The sequence below is a fragment of the Pongo pygmaeus genome, chromosome 3 (genome assembly GCF_028885625.2).
Source record: "Pongo pygmaeus isolate AG05252 chromosome 3, NHGRI_mPonPyg2-v2.0_pri, whole genome shotgun sequence".
NCBI classification, from domain to species: domain Eukaryota; kingdom Metazoa; phylum Chordata; class Mammalia; order Primates; family Hominidae; genus Pongo; species Pongo pygmaeus.
This window is the reverse complement of record NC_072376.2, coordinates 188982000-189000083: the sequence shown is the minus strand read 5'-3', so window position 1 is coordinate 189000083 and position 18084 is coordinate 188982000. Positions and strand designations below refer to the sequence as shown.

General features: G+C 35.3%; 1 protein-coding gene across 2 annotated transcripts in view; it reads left to right on the top strand.

Moving 5' to 3' along the window:
• GPM6A (glycoprotein M6A) overlaps window positions 1-18084 on the top strand; it is a 370006-nt gene that overhangs the window by 339451 nt on the left and 12471 nt on the right. For both annotated transcript variants that reach the window (XM_054485714.2, XM_054485713.2), the window contains exon 4: window positions 12392-12545. In XM_054485714.2, the coding sequence (XP_054341689.1) occupies window positions 12392-12545 (154 nt within the window). The remainder of the gene's footprint in view (window positions 1-12391; window positions 12546-18084) is intronic.

The following is an 18084-nucleotide window of genomic DNA, read 5'->3' as shown; positions in this document are numbered from 1 at the left end:
ACACATCATCACCCAAAGTCCACAGTTTAAATCAGGGTTTATTCTTGGTGTTGTACATTCTATGGGTTTGGACAAACGCGTAATGTTGTGTATCAACCATTATAGTATCACACACAGTGTTTCACTGCCCTGAAAATCCTCTGTGCTCCACCCATTCATCCCTCCCTCACCCCCAACCCCTATAGACAGCTGATTCTTTTACTGTCTCCACAGTTTTGTCTTTCCCAGAAAGTCATAGTTGGAATCATGCAGTATATAGCTTTTTCAGATTGACTTCTTTCACTTAGCAATATGCATTTAGGGCTCCTCCATATCATTTCATGGCTTTATAGCACAATTTGTTCCTTTTAAAAATATTTATATTTTGGCTGGGCGCGGTGGCTCATGCCTGTACTCCCAGCACTTTGGGAGGCTGAGGTGGGAGTATCACAAGGTCAGGAGATCGAGACCATCCTGGCTAGCACAGTGAAACCCCGTCTCTATGAAGAATACAGAAATTAGCCGGGCGTGGTGGCAGGCGCCTGTAGTCCCAGCTACTTGGGAGGCTGAAGCAGGAGAATGGCGTGAACCCAGGACGTGGAGCTTGCAGTGAGCCGAGACTGCGCCACTGCACTCCAGCCTGGGCGACAAAGCGAGACTCCATCTCAAAGAAAAAAAAAATTTATATTTTACCGATTGATTGATTTAAATTGACAAGTAAAAGTTGTATATATTTATTTTGTACCACATATTGGTTTGAAATATGTATATATTGTGGAAAGGCTAAATCAAGCTAATTGATAAACGCATTACCTCACATGGTTTTTTGTATTGAGAACACTTAAAACCTACTCTCTTAACCATTTTCAAGAATACAACACACTGTTATTAACTATAGCGACCATGTTGTACAATAGACCTCTTAACTTATTCCTTCTAGCTGAAACCTTGTGTGCTTTGACCAATATCTCTCCCCAAACCCCATCACCTCCAGCTCATTTCTTTTTAGCATGGACTAACATTCCATTGTCTAGATGTACCAAGGTTTATTTATCCATTCACCTACTGAGAAACATCTTGGTTACTTCCAAGTTTTGGCAGTTAGCACAATGCTTTAAACGTCTGTGTGCCGGTTTTTCTGTGGATATCAGTTTTCAACTCATTCTGGTAAATATCAGAGAGTTGATGGCAGGATTATATGGCAACAGTATGATTAGTTTTGTAATGCATTACCAAAGCTGCTGTACCATTTTGCATTCCCATCAAAAATACGTGAGAGATCCTACATTGCAATTAGTTTTGCGCTTTAGAAAAATTCTTCTGACTAAAAGTAAAGGCTGGATTGAAGAGGAAAAATGTTTGAGGTAGGGAAAATTTGTATTTTTTACTCTGTCACTTATGTTCTTATTACTTAATGATTTTATATATAGTTATTTCACTACCATGTTTGCTTCCAATTGTATGAGCAGTGACTTTTTTTAAACTTTCTATATTTTAATTTGGCCATGTCATTTCTAAATTAATATGATTTGTTTTCTAGCTGCCATTTTGGGTGCCCTATTTAGAAATCATCCTGATAGAATCTTCTTGGGTTTTTCATATCTATCTATCCATATATCTATATCTATATCTATAGATATATATCTGTATATTGCTCTTCCTACCTGTTAGATAGGTAAATGTCTAAATATTTACCTAATATTTACCTAATAACCTAAATATCTAAATACCTGCTAAATGTATTTTTTTGTTTGGTTTTGGTTTTGGGTTTTTTTGAGACAGTCTCCTTCTGTTGCCCAGGCTGGAGTGCAGTGGTGCAATCTCGGCTCACTGCAATCTCCGCCTCCCAGGTTCAAGTGATTCTCCTGCCTCAGCCTCCCTAGTAGCTGGGATTACAGACACACACCACCATGCCTGGCTAATTTTTGTATTTTAAGTAGAGATGGGGTTTCACCATGTTGGCCAGGCTGGTCTTGAACTCCTGACCTCAGGTGATCCACCCACCTCAGCCTCCGAAAGTGCTGGGATTACAGGTGTGAGCCACCGAGCCTGGCCTAGCTAAATATGGTTTTAAGTGAGAAAGAAAGCAAAGCACTAGTTGAAAATGTGTGCGAGCTGGTGTGCAGGCAAGAGGGTGTGCTCCTGTAATCACTCCCTTCCCTCAAAACCCCCAGTATATTATACAGGGAGGTAGAATCACCCTGTCGCATATATTTAGATATTTTCTTTGGTATGCCTCATTCCATTGACAATCATAATAATATTAAATAAACCTGTCATTGTTTTGTTTAATTGCTTTCTCTGGTTCTTTAAAATTTTTCCTATCACAAATCTGGATGTAATTTTTTAAAAAAATTTATCATTTCAGTCTATATAGTTCTGTTTTATTTCTATTGAATGTGCCAAAAAGTATTCAAGTAGCATTTTTTTAACATTTTTAAATATTTGAAGTTCTGACTCAATGATAATCTCTCAGCAGATTGACACATGTATATGATATATGTGGTGTTCTCCTGGATTTTGATAAAGCTTATAATTTCCTTTACATGATCAATTTTAAGATCTATTTTTGTGTTATAATTTCACATATAAATTATACCCTGTACGTTGTCATTTGGTGGAAAAACATATTCTCAATGGTCTGAAACATATCTCACTTCATCCCAGGACAACGATATGAAGAGATGTACCAATATTTATTTCCAAGACTTTTTCTTGTCTTGCACAACTTTCTGAAGATCACAGTGGAGGGGCTGATTTAAAGAGCAAAAACTCACATGCTGGTTTAGGGATCATATGCTTTCAAACAATGGAAACACCTTTAAAACAATAATTACATTTTAGCATGGGCTTCTTCATTGCTCCTTTTCAAGTTTAAAAATGAAAACTAACATCCTCAGTGACTTTCAGTGACTTTTCTTTTTTTTTTTTTTGAGACAGAGTCTCACTCTGTCATCCAGGCTGGAGTGCAATGGTGTGATCTCAGCTCACTGAAACCTCCACCTCCTGGGTTCAAGTGATTCTCCTGGCTCAGCCTCCCAAGTAGCTGGAACTACAGGAGCCCCACCACCACACCTGGATAATTTTTGTATTTTTAGTAGAGACGGGGTTTTGCCATTTCATCTGAAATTAAACACCCGTCAAGGAATGCATACTGGTTATCACTCACTTCTAATGAAATTATATTTTTCTTTGATATTGAGATATATTCAATGTGTCAACATTGTTTAAATTCTCCATCTGACTTAGAAAGATAACATTCTAGAGTTTTTATCAGAGTTATATATAAATTTATTATGTATATACTAAGTATATACTGATTGCACAATTAAATGTATTCAGGGTTTAACTGCAAATCTGATATCTTAATTTTTTTGGTTACTTAGCCAAATATTTAAAAATGAAAGTTAGAATAACCAAGGTAGAAAAGTCCATAATAATTGTTCATCAGTGGCAGAACTACCTTACTTGCAGGGGTGGTAGTAAAAAGTGTCACACTGTCAACCTAAGTGAGAAAATATAGCCATAGCTAGAATTTTTCTTCCGCATAAATCAGACCAGCATATGCATTCAATGACAGTTTCATTTACTTGATTTTTTTTTGCTTCTTCGTTTTAATTTTTGTTAATTTTAATTTGAGGAAGAAGAAGCAAGACCCTTGTTAACAGGGGAATTTGAGTAGTTTTAGCTCACCCGTGGTTACCCTGTTTTATTAAGTAATAGCAACACTTTATTTCTGTGTTTTTTTAAAAATTGTGGCTATATTAGTGTATGCATTTTCCAGCAATATTTTTGTTATTTTTTAGCAACATATTTCCTTTATTCAGCATTATATTTCTAAGAAAATATTTACAAGCCAAGAGTATGCCTAGTGTTTCTATTTTTTAACATAATATATTAAAATGTTCAACACTTGAATTCATGTATTTATCATTAGGGCCATACTTGGTTGTAGACAACTTTTATGTCCATATACTTCTTTTTTTTTTTGAGATGGAGTCTTGCTCTGTCACCCAGGGTGGAATGCAATGGCACGATCTCGGCTCACTGAAACCTCTGCCTGCCAGATTCAAGCGATTCTCCTGCCTCAGCCTCCTGAGTAGCTGGGATTACATGCCCGGCTAATTTTTGTATTTTTAGTAGAGTCGGGGTTTCAACATGTTGGTCAGGCTGGTCTTGAACTCCTGACCTCGTGATCCACCTGCCACGGCCTCCCAAATTGCTGGGATTACAGGTGTGAGCCACCGCACCCGGCCTATATACTTTTTTTAAAATTTTGCTCTCCCCTAAAATCTTTCACTTGTCCTCATCTTTTCCAACAAATGAGGAATCATCGTCTTGTAAAATCTTGAGATTTGTCAGTTTAAAAATGACATTTAACTGTCAATACTGTATTATTGTGAACAGTTGCCTTTTATTTGTCATATTTTTATTTTTAGTTATCAGGTTAATGTATCAAAACCCAATAAATCATAATGATAAACACATGGTAAGATATATTTCCTCACAAGACAAACCTTACATTCACACCATTGTTCATTCAACAGATGTTTGTTGAGTGTCTACTGTGTCCCAGGAACTATTTTGAGCATTAGAGCATAAGCAGTAAGTAAAACAGACGGAAAGTTGAATATATTTCCCATCTAAGCACAAGAGCTCATGCTCTGATTTCTATTAATTTTAACTGGGAATAAAATAACTCTGGATAATATGACATGATAAACTTATCAAGAGTGTGCTTGCCTTTCTAGTGCAATTTTCATGACTATCATTTTGTGGCTTTAGACATTATGTAAACCTGCTCCATTTAAAAAATAAATTTATGGAGCATAATAATCAGTTTTGGTTATGTTATTTTTCTCTTAACTATTTTTAAAAAAGGACATTGAATACTTTTCAATACTCTTTTACCTTCTGCAAAGTAGCAATACATAGTAATACTGTATTTGTTATTTCAATGGGCTATTTTTATTTTACTCTTTAAAAAAAGGTACCTCCGCTGAGTGCAGTGGCATACTTCTGTAATCCCAACACTTTTGGAGGCCGAGGTGGGCGGATTGCCTGAGCTCAGGAGTTCATGACCAGCCTGGGCAACATGGTGAAACCGCGTCTCTACTACACAAAAAATGAGCCATGTGCGGCAGCGTGCACCTGTAGTCCCAGCTACTCTAGAGGCTGAGGCAAGAGAGTCGCTTGAACCCGGGAGGAGGAGGTTTCAGTGAGCCGAGATCATGCCAACTGCACTCTAGCCTGGGCCACAGAGTGAGACCCTGTCTCAAAAAAAAAAGGAAAACAAAAACAAAAACAATTTATCTCATATGACAGGATTTAAGATTTTCTTCCTCTATATCTAAGGTAACATATTTTCAGCCCTTACACTCACCACCTGAAGATTCTCTGTAGTTTTATCTCTGTAGTTCAGTGTAGGAAACCAGACTGTTTCACAGATCATTTTATTCTGATGAAATCATCTTTGCCGACTGAGATTGAAGTATTTAATTATTTCACAATGACACTGGTGATTTTTATGAACCAAACCACACAGTGAACACTTAGATCATAATATTAGCATTTCACATATGCTCATGAATAAATTCCTCAAATCATTTTTTGTTATATAAATATTTTATTTTTTAGAACCGTTTTAGGTTTCATAGCAAAATTGAGGAGAAAGTACAGGGATTTCTTACATAGCCTCCTCCCCAACAAGTGGATAGACTCCCATTATCAACACCCCACCACTGCCAGAATGGCACATTTACAATTGATGTATCTACATTGACACATCACAATTGCCCAAAGTCTACAATTTAGATGAGGATTTTCTCTGGGTGTTGCACATTCTTTGGGTTTTCCCAAATGTATAATGACATGTATCCACCATTATACTTTCATACAGAATAGTTTCACGGTTCTACAAATCCTCTGCGCACCGTCTATTCAGCCCTCTCACCCCCGCCCCACACTTGGCAACCACTGATCTTTTTACTTTCTCCATACTTTTTCTTTTTCCAGAATGTCATAGAGCTGAAACTACACAGTAAGTGACTGACCTTTTCAGATTGTTTTTTTTTTCATTTAGTCATATGCATTTAAAATTTCTCCATGTCTTTTCATAGCTTGATAGCTCATTTCTTTTTAGCGCTGATTAATATTCCATCCTTTATCTAGATGTGCTGGAGTTCATATGTCTGTTTATCTACTGAAAGATATTTTGGCTGCTTCCAAGTTTGGGCAATTTTGAATAAAGTTGTTATAAGCATAACAAATCACTTAAAAATAATTTTCCGATCACAACTTGAGCATAGGTAGTTTTGGGCTATAATGCTGACAACGATGATGATGATGATGACTGCATACTTTTGAGTAATTTACATAATGATTTAGTAATTTTTTCTGCATTAAGCTATACACTGTGTAATTTCCAGAGCCTACTTGATTGTAATGTTTTTTCACTTTGCAATTGTAGTGATAGTATGTTCAGGTATTCATTTTCTTCCCTTTGACTTGGTGTTTTCCTGCCTTAGTGTTGTGGTTTATAGCCAAGAGCTATTTTCCCCTCAGGAAAATTGAGACATTTTGATTGCACAACCGACATCTGACATCTAGTGGTTAGAGGCTAGGGATATTGTTAAATGTCCTATATTTTACAGGACAGTCCCCTTAACAAAGAATGATCTGGCCTCAAGTTCAGTAGTGACAAATTCGAGACACTCTGATTTAGATATTTGGCTCATGTCCGTTACCCCACACATTCATGCCTTTGGCTATTTTATTGACATTAGTAGGTGTGTCTGGCTTATCATCTCATTTTTTTTTAAACATTAGGAATAGTACCCTGTCAGAGTCTAAAGCTGAAGATCAAATAAGTCTTTACAACACATGTACTCCTGAGATCTCCTTTGATTCCAATATAGAAGGAGTTCTTAACACTAGATATCTATCAGAATCACCTGCAGTGATTTTAAAAGTATAGATACAATTAGCATGAGAGAGGCCTGAGCTTCTTTTTCTCTCTCACATTAACCAGATGATCCTAATGTCTGGCCATGGTGAAAACCATTATTAGAAGAAGTTGCATTCCCTTAGCTATTGTCTATCTATTGAAGCTTTGTTTAAAATCACAGGATTATTAAACTCTGAGCTATTTCTGCCTTTGATAAAATTTAAAGATACTTCCTTTGTTGTTAAAGTGGGAAACATGGTTGGACTGCTACTCTTTAAATTCATTCCAAGATGAGAAAATACTACCAGAATATATCACTGTGAAATATAAGGTTCTGAGCTAAGTTTTAGCAAACTATTTTTATATCCTGTGCCTTGAAACAGTGAGAAACAATGACCTGAGTTCAATCTCATAGAATATTTTTGGTTATAAAGAGACTTTGGATACATGAGAACATCCATTTTATTCATTTCACTAAAGTTTAAATGTGCCTTATATCTGAAACTCTTCATTATATCATAACATTCCATTCAATATGTGGCATATGTTTTCATCAGTTAGTTCAGAGACTCAGAGACTTTTGCAATCAGAGTCAGCTGGCTTCTTTTCATCAATGCTGCTGATTTCCAAGGTGTTATTTTTACCTCTACTGGTGCACATCTGCTGAAGTTGCCACAGAAAGTCTAGACCTCAACAGGGTGTGATTTTCTTAGACATTAAGTCTAAGTTCATAGGAGTTCAGATGAAAAACCAATTACATTTTACAAGTTATTTTCAAGTTAAATACACTGCAATCTCAATGGCTACATAATCAAGAAGCAATAATATGTCGCCTTTTTCTAAAGAACATGAAACCTTGCCTCTTATAGTTCTGTTTCAATTTCTCTACCAGATTTCTAAAAGTGATTAGAATATCCAGATTGACATCAAAACAATAATTACATGTGGTTTTATTTAATTTCAAGTGATAAAGAAATAATTCATAACAATTTTGTTCAATCAAATGCTAACATGTGGTAGGATCTCAAGAAATTTATATTGAGTAAAAACAAAAATCAAGCAGGAAATATAGTAGGAGGATGCTTGTTTTGCCAGACATTTGCATGTTCTGACGAAATGCTACTAAAATGATTATGGGATAATGGAATATGTCAGACATTAATTAAATATATAGCACCTAATGTTTATCATTTTATACCAATTTTACTATCAAAGATCAATGAATTAACTAATTCAAATTAAGGAAGTTTTACAGAATTTTTTTTTGTGGGTCAAGAGGAATTAGTCAGCATTTTAATATATGTGAGTGATCCTAAATAATGACCAAAATGAGAAAGGCCAATGAGGCCACTTTATTTACGTAATTTCTACAGAACTTATCTTCCCTTCCTAGAATTACTATAAATTAAAATTCAGTGTCTGTTCAAAGCAATAAACACCAAATGGGACAGAAATAGTTTCCTTATGTCCATACCTACCCTTTGAAAGTACAAAGTAATACATTTTTATTAAATCAGACTATCTCCTCTCTTTGAGTTACTGCTTACATTTCCTGCTAAGTGACTTTATATGGAAACTTCCCAATTTATATCTTAGCCCTATGAGAAAAGTATCATAATTTCCAGTTCGCAAATTACAAAAGTAACTATGAGGGATTAAGTGATATGTCAAACTAGTGACTAGGTCATCTAATTTCAAGTTCAGTAGTACTTTTATCATTTTTTACATTTTCCCACCATGTTTCCCAAACAGATATTATGAAGATGAATTTCAGAAAGTGTTTAATCAGAAAACAGAAATTAATAAAGGCACACATACACAAAAATGGTTTTTAAAATCAGAAAAATTTTTCACATTCTCAGAGTTTATTCTAACAAAAGTAAGAGCAGCTTATTAATTTATTTAACATTCAGATGACAAAATATATATATCCATGATATGACTCAAAATGTGAAGTTAGAAATAAATTTATAATTATGCAATATTTTATTTATTACATAAAAAGATTTTCTATGTAGGATTACGCATGATCAATTTGAATAATTCTTCAATTTTAGTAATCATCAGATTCTGAAATAGAACATAAGATGGAAAGATCAAATTATATTTTAGCTTCTTTAAATACTTCAGTGAATACTTTAGTGAACTGCTACACCCTGAAATGCAGCTAATTTACATTCAAAATTAGAAAATAAAGACTTTTGCATTTTTCTAGAACAAAACTTATGCATTAATAGTAATGAAAATATTTTCTCACCACACTGATTTACTCTATATCATCCAGCTTTGTTAATTTGCTGTAACATAGCTCAGAGTAGAAAGAAGATGTAAGTCAGTCCTGCGGTTTCAGAAGTTAGACCTTTTATTGCCTTGTAAGGTAGCAGTAGCAACACACTTCAAAGTGTTCCAAGCTACTTTGAATCTAAACTTATTGAATTATAAGTCCCATTCTACAGTGAACAGCATCTTCAAAAGAAGCTTTAGAAAGATCCCTAAGGGTAGAACAAATGAAAAATAAGATAGAAAGGATGCAACCACAAGGATGCTGATTACTCTTCTATGGATTTTAGAGTTGCTTTTAGTCCTCCAAAGCGATGTGCTTCAGGCTGCCATATCATGTTCACTGTTCTAGAGACTATACATTAGCCTTGAGATCTACAATTGCAAATAATGAAAATGTTAATAAAAAAGATTTTTCCCCCAAAGGTGTTCTTTTAAGAGGATTTCTTCACTTTCAGGGTAGTTTCCAAGAATTTCTGGAGCCTTTCTTCTAGAGAGAGAGCTCATTTTGAATAACTTTCCCTGACTCAAGAACTTATCATTCTTTTAATTTATCCAAACATGAAATGAAATCTAATTCCTTTATTCTATAAGACTATATAGAATTATATAATTACATAGTATGTACAAAATATATGTAGCAATAGTAGTAACCACATTGATATTTTCAATGATAAAAATAGCTGATATTTTTGTCAGAGCCTCTTACGTAACAAGTTTCAACGCTAAATGCTTTTCATGCATTATCTCATCTCAGGCTCACTTAAGCATGTGAAGCCAATTTAGAGTTATTTCCATTTTACTGAGGCAGAAACAGAAGTATAAAGAGCAGACTACACTCAAGCCAGCTGAAAAGCCTGTGCCTTTCCATCAGTTTGCCCGAAGACCCCCTTTTATTGCTAAATGCACGTGATATTTAGTTTAGGATCACAGTAAGTGGCATGCCAGTGCTTGTTAAATAAACAGAGAGATAGGTTTCTACCTCTTGCATATTAGAATCCAACGGCAAAAGATGGAAAATGACCTGCATTATATCATAGAGTTTATTAGTGTTAGAGGTGAATGGGTATTGCCGCTTGGAGTATGCTTATCCACTTTCAGAGGCTTAGCTGACCATTGTCACTTAGCCTGGGTGCCTAAGCAATGATGTGATAGGGTAGGGAAGGCTTTGAGAGGGGAGAAATTCTGAGCTGACCCCTCCACTGTTCTGTGAGCTTCATCTATTGATATGCTTCATTCCACATTCCAGAAAGAAAGGATAAAGACCACTTAAAAATGTTAATATTATCCTTTCACTCTGGGGAAGATGAGCAAAATGTTTACCATATACAGTCAAGTGTGTCTAAAGACCAAATATTCTCTAAATTTCCACCTGGGCTATTTTATTCTTTTAATCAGTAAAATAAGGGGGAAGTGTTATTGCCTTACGTGACTGAAATCCTGCCATAAATCTTTATGCATATTTAGCCTCATAAGTGTTTGTTCAGCAAGACTAAAATAATTATAAAAGGAATGTAAACTTCAATATTATTTTTAAAAAGAATACCTTTTTTATGATAGTTACTCTCCTTCCTTCGGTGATTTAAATAAATTAATATTCAGCAAATTTTATTTGCTAATATTCTTAAGGCAGGCTTTGTTTCATCTTAGATGTATAAAGTATAAATATGTCTGCCAAATCTTAGTTTAAGGACATTGTTGCAACAGATGTTGACCCCAACTATTAGCATTTCATAGTAGAGACAAAAAGGAAGTAAGAGTTGAGATGAGATAAAACAGTATTATTAGAAAACGTGTGTTTGAGAATGCTCTGGGTTTCTGAAGTACTGGGGCATTTAGTAACTGCAATTTAATGGAAAGTTTTGATCTCCTGCCTCTCTTTATATTTGTCATATAAATTCCTTACTATCCTTAATCCTAAGGATTAAGGATAAACTCTATGTTAATCACAATATAACTTTAATATAGGTGCATAAGTTCTATTATGGGATTGATTCCCATTTTACTATTTTTCAAAAGTGCTAATTTTAGTATATATTATGAGGGTTATTGAATAAGTTTGACTTGTTTGAGATTTGACCTAAATCATGGGGTAAAATCTAGCTAATAACTCATCACAAAAGGGATGAATAGGGTTGAATAAGAGATCTAGTTTCATTCAGCATATTTATTATATGCTGTACTGCTATTTTGAAAATGTGACTGCTTGAGGTGTTAAAAGTTTAGCCAGAATGCACTAGTGAATCTATTCCAGTCTTTGATCAAAGTGTACTTCTGAAATTCGGAAGAACCAAATATCTATAGAAATGTAGGTTTTGGCATCCAGGGGCTATATTTCAGACAGTTTTCTGTCTAATGTCTATCATCCATCCACTAATACATACATCTACATGTCCTTTTATCCAGCATTTACCATGTGGGAACTAAAGCTTCATGTAAATCCATGCTTAAACTAAGTATTTTATTCAATTCTATCTAGGATACATGAACACCTTTTATACACTTTATAAATATTCAAAATTGTCTCTGAAATGTATTTTTAAAGCTTGGGTATTTTTCAAAATTAAAATAATATTTTACTATATATATAAGTATATACACTGTATATAAAATATATATATTAACATGCATAAAACAAAACAGACAAGTTTATAAAAATTTTTTAAAAGAAGAGTACACACTAATATTATATACTAATGTGATTTGAGAATTACCATATTTGTTAATGGTAAACATGATTAAATAGCTTAAATATTTGCGACGTGACATGATGCCAGTTTAGTCCTACAGAAATTTATTGACAGACCTTTAATTCTCCTGAATTCCTTTTGCAAAGTGAATGCTTTCTAAATACCCAGGAATATTTTCTAAAGTTTAAAAAAAAAATCTATGGTGAGATTTTAAGGTTAAATACATGGAGGAAAAGGCATGATAATGCAGATGGATTATTTTTTTCTTTGTCCATCAGAACCTCTGCCAAGATATGATTTTCCGGCAGGTTTATTCACTTAACCCATTATGCGCACTATTTCTCAACCTCTTGTGCTGCAAATCAACAGTGTTGTGATACTGACTTATGTACTGTATCCCTATAAACTTTCTATAATGGAGCTTTGCAGATTAAACACAAAATTCTTCTTTTTTGGTAGATTACATTTTCTCTTTCCATTTCTTTCTCTTTTGCAGTTCATTATGCTGACATATCTTTTCATGTTGGCCTGGCTGGGAGTCACGGCTTTCACCTCACTGCCAGTTTACATGTACTTCAATCTGTGGACCATCTGCCGGAACACCACATTAGTGGAGGGAGCAAATCTCTGCTTGGACCTTCGTCAGTTTGGTAGGTGGATATTGGATCTCTTAACTGTAAAACACCACCCCATAGTGTGTTACCTACATAGCTGCCTCTAAAATATTATAGATCACTCTGGAATTATCAGTACCTTTTCTACCACAGAGATAAATTTATCAGAGTATTACTGCTAAGGCTATTCCCTTTAAATTTTAAGTAGAAAGTCAAGGGTGAATGGATGTTAATATCACAACATATACACATGTATATTGACCAGGATGTCAGATCACATTACCTGATATTGACAGGTTAGAAGTGTGGTTTCCTTTTCTTGATTCCTTTGCTCTTTTCCAAACTCAACGTGATGTCTGCATTCTACTTTTATCCTCCCATGATAAACTGCACAAAATGTCAAGTCTACAATAAAGATCACCTAAGAAGGACACAGTTCATTGTCTTCTGAAATGGGAGGGTGGCATGTTAATTAGCATTTAATAATAATAAAAACAAAAAAAAGCGCTAAATAAATTAGCAGTCTGCTTTGGTTATTTTCATTTAAGGCTAAAATCTCATGTAATAATAATACTCATATGAATATGGGTTTACCACGTTATAGACCCTATTTTAAGTATTTCACATGTGTCACATTGTTTACTTCTCATGACTCTATATGGTAGGCAATACTGTTTTCTTCTTTTGTAGATGACAAAACTGAGGCACAGTGGGGTTGTTCAGTGACTTATCCAAGGTTATACAGCTAGCAACTGACAGAGCTAGGATTCAAACATGGGCAACGCAGGTTGAATCAGAGACTGTGTTCTTGCTCATAAGTCAACTGCCTTTCATATTAAAACTTAGTACTGAGCTGGAAGTGGAAAGGTAGAGTATAATCTCAGCCTATTTGAGATTCTATGTTATCATGTGTAACATTATAGGAGCTACAGAATTTATAAAAGACATGCAAATCCATATTTGCAAATGGATTATTTTTTCTCTGAACAGACATTAAAAGCCAACCTACTAACACCTGGGGACACTGAGCATTTTTCTCTAATGAGGTTTTCTCATACTTCAGAAAAGTAGGAAACATTTCACTTAGACGGGGTATGAAGGGCTTGTGGCTTTACAGTTATGCTGTAAGTAGATTATAGGGTAGCCAACTAGCTGTGTGTTCAGAACAGTGGCTTACCTACCATCCTACCAGATGAAGCCTTCAGTCCCTGTGTAGTGTGATCCACTACACTACACTAGTTCACATTTAATAATAATGAAATCAGGCGGGGCATGGTGACTCATGCCTGTAATCCCAGCACTTTGGGAGGCCAAGGCAGGCACATCACCCAAGGTCAGGGGTTCGAGACCAGCGTGGCCAACATAGTGAAATCCTGTCTCTACTAAAAATTAAAAAATTAGCCAGGCATGGTGGCACATGCCTGTAGTCCCAGCTACTCGGGAGGCTGAGGCAGGAGAATTTCTTGAACCCAGGAGGCAGAGGTTGTAGTGAGCTGAGATGGTGCCCCTGCACTCCAGACTGGGCAACAGAGTGAGACTCCATCTCAAAATAAATAAACAAATAAATAAAATAATGAAATCAAAGAGTGCCAAATAAGTGAGCAGCCCTCTTTGTTTAATTTTATTTAGGGCAAAAATCTCACGTAATAATAGTACTCATATGTACATGCGTATGGGGGAAAAAGCAGAATAATATGCTCTACAGGTGACGTTCTTGGCAAGAGGGAATATGGACATTGGGGAAGTTTTACTCTCAAAATCAAATCCCTTGTAAATATTGGAAAAGGAGCCCACAGCAAATGCTACTGGAGATCACTGCAGAACAGCTGCTTAGAAAGCCGTGGCTCTGCTTTCTGCCCCTTGTCCTAAATGTCTTCCTTTTATTCTGCTGATCCTAAAAGTTAAATTTGGAAAATATGTGATTAGCCTCTCAAATAGGGTTTCCAGGTTAAAATACAGGGCACCCAGTGAAATTTGAATTTCAGATAAACAAGCTATATTTTTTATTACAAGTATGGTACCAAATATTGTATGGGATATAGTTATACTAAAATGATTTGTTCTTTATCTGAAATTCAGGTTTAACTAAGGGACACTGAGATTGTTTTCACTGTTAAATCTGTTAACCCTACTCTCAGAGCTTCAGTTTAATCTTAAGAAAGTGTTACCACAGGAATACATGAGGGTCGGATTCTCTTGTATGTGACGGTTTATACTTTCAGAAATACACGAGAGATTAGCATGTTCTGATTAGGAACATTTCATTTCTTGTAGTATAATAAATGCAAATAGTTAAGTAGGTGATTATAAAGTCTTTGGTATTATCAAACCAGATTCTAAACTGAAAAAACACTGGGAGACTCTAGAAAAATAATATTTAAAATTTCCCCAAGTTTGTTTTCTAAAGGACAGAAAGAACAATCCTTTGTAAAAGATAAATAGACCTTCTTAATATTTTCAACTTTAAAAAGAGAAAAACTTATTAATTCTCAATGCATTCAAGTGCTTGTGATCCCCAAATGAACCTAATTTCACTGAAAGTATTGAGGCTTATACCACTAAGTATATAGGATTCCTTATGACATTAAGCACAGAATATGTCTTAGAGTCATAGAATTTTATAAATGGACTTCATTTATCACCAGTCCAGCTGTCTGGTCTAAAAGAAATGGAGCCCTAAGAAATGAAATAATTTTCCAGGGATATAGCTACTCAGCAGGCCGGGCTGGGATGGAAAGGGGAGTGTCCTGAATCTTAGCACAATTATTTTCTACTCGACAGCTTTTCAAATATAATTTTTAGCAAAAGAGCTTTTTTCAGCTATAATCTTAAGTAAACCATTAGTCTATTAAGTAGACAGAATAAAGGATCCTCAAAGATGTACACATGCCAATTCCTGAAACATACACATATGTGAGATTACTTGTCAATGGGGAATTAGGGTTGCTAGTCAACTGATCTTAAAATGGGGAGATTATCCTGGATTAGCCAGATGGGCCCAGTGTAATCACAAGGATCCTTCAAAGTGGAAGAGAGAGTCAGAAGAGAAGAGTCAGTCAGAGATAGACAGACTACGGCAAAAAGGCAGAAAGATGCAGTGTTGCTGGCTTTAAAGATGGAGAAAAGGGGCCAAGAGCCAAGGCATGTGGGTGGCCTGGAGAAACTGGAATAGGAAAGGAAGCTGCTCCTGCTTCTAGAGCCTCCAGAGAAGTGCAGCCCTGATGACCCTTTGGTTTTAGCTTTGTCTTCCAGAACTGTAAGAGACAAACTTGTGTTGCTTTAAGCCACTACATTTGTGACAATCTGTTACAGCAGCAATAGGAGACAAATATAATATCGAAAGCCAAGGTCAATTTTTTTCCCAAACTGCTTACTGTTTTCATGATCTCCTACATTTACTTGGTCATGATGGAAGTCCATTTTCGGTCAAAGGCAGCAAAGTTGCCTCTCCCTGACAATTCTGCAAGCTTAATTCCCCTTCACAGCTTACTCCAACACAGGTACAAGTTCCGGAGTTAAGGATGTGAACATCTATGGGAGGCTATTTTTTGCCTACTGCAGTCTACTCTCTGGCCACCAAAGATACACATACATTTCTTTGTGTGAAATACATTCAACCTACCCCAAGTTCCAAAGGTTTCATCCCATTATGGCATCAACTCAAAGTCAAAAACCTTATTTCAATCTCATTAGTTCATACCTCTGATTGTCTTTTTTTTAAAAAAAAAAAAGAATGTGCTATATTATTTGTTTCCATATTATGTAAAGCATAAATATGTGGTTAAAATTGTTCTTTGAAGCTTACCAATGTTTACAACATATTTATCAAGATTTATCCAAATGTACCTTTTCTTTTATGGATTTGAAAGAAAGAGGAGACACATTTTAGATGTCATGCAGCCTTTACATGAACTATTAAGACGTTCTGTTTAGCTCTTAATATAAAATCTACTGCTGTATAATATTTATTTGCCCTCCAGATTATGTATCCTGATAAGACTCCTGAATGTATGTATATAACCACATTATTATCAAGAAGCATCAGAAGAAAACCATTCCTCAAACATTGTATTAGGATCAATTCAGAATTTACTAATATTCATCAAAAAGACAATTGCATAGATAAGAATATACTTCAAAGTAATTTCCCTTGTTGCAGAGTTGTCTTCTTAGTGTATAGACGCCATCTTTTATTTTACAGGAGACCAGGTATTTAATCTATGTAATAGGAACTCTCAGCCTATAATGGCCATTATACCTACTTAGTGGAGGTGTGCATCTCACTGTTCATTCCCATGCATGTAATAAATTTATGCATTTCAAACAGTTCTAATGGCAGGCAGAGACATTACTTGATATAGTTGGAGGATTTATAGATGGCATATCATATTAGGATTTGCTGTATTTCAAAATGCATCATGAAATAATTTTACTTGTATTTTTGATGCTTTTTATTATGATTTCTGTTATCCTCCAATTATATATTCTGTGATTCAATTACATTGGATGTATTAGATGTTTATCCCCATAACTTTATGTGAGGAAATGTTAAAACTGATCCTCATTACATCATCTAGATGCAAGGTTTAAAACTTTCCTCCATTACAACCTGAAGATTTGATAAAACTTAAGAGCCAACCACGGAGAGAAAGTAGGTGGGGCTTCTTTTAGACTTTCAGCCAATCCTACCTCTTATTCAGCACACCCGCACATGTTAGCGAGAGCAGCTTGTTTTTATCTTATTTCCATAAAGCACTTCTCAGTAGGATTTCATTTCATTTATTTGCTCACACTATTTTTGTTGCTGAAAACAGGGATTCGATCTAGGTTGCAGTGCTCGCCACACAGAAAGCCAGTCACTGAGACAGAAAGTATTGCCAGGAAGAAAGGCTTTTTCAGGTGCTGCAGCCGAGGTGGATGGGAGATCAGTCTCAAATCTGTCTCCCCACCACTAAAATTGGTGGTGGGGTCATATAGTGAATAAGGAATGTAAAACAGGAATTAGGGGATAAGGAGGTAACCATGAATGAGAGGTCTGGCATCTCATTGTCTAGATGTGGTGATCTGGTGAGCTTCAGTCCCTTGCCTGATGGTGGGTTTCCTGAGGGAGGAACTCAGATGAGACAAATGTAAATTTCAAGTTTTAAGACCAGCAGGGTTAATTTCTATGTTTGTTCAAAAACCCACAAATATCATTTCTATGGAACAATTGGGTTGGTTTCATTTTCAATAAATATTTAAGGAAAAATTGTGTCATGTGCTAGTACTACTCAATTTTAAAAGAAAAATATCTTCATGACAAAAATATAAAATGAAGTTTGACACTTACATCATGAACCTGGCTCATCATACTTTCTCCAGAAAAGTCAGCCAAGACCTAGGAATATTACATTATTTGCCCAAGATTTAACAGAAGATAGAGTTGAAACTAGAAATAAATAGCACTTTTAACCTAAGTCTGTGCTATTCAAAAGGACACTTTATTTTTATTTATTTATTTATTTATTTATTTATTTTGAGACGGAGTCTCGCACTGTCGCCCAGGCTGGAGTGCAGTGGCGCGATCTCGGCTCAC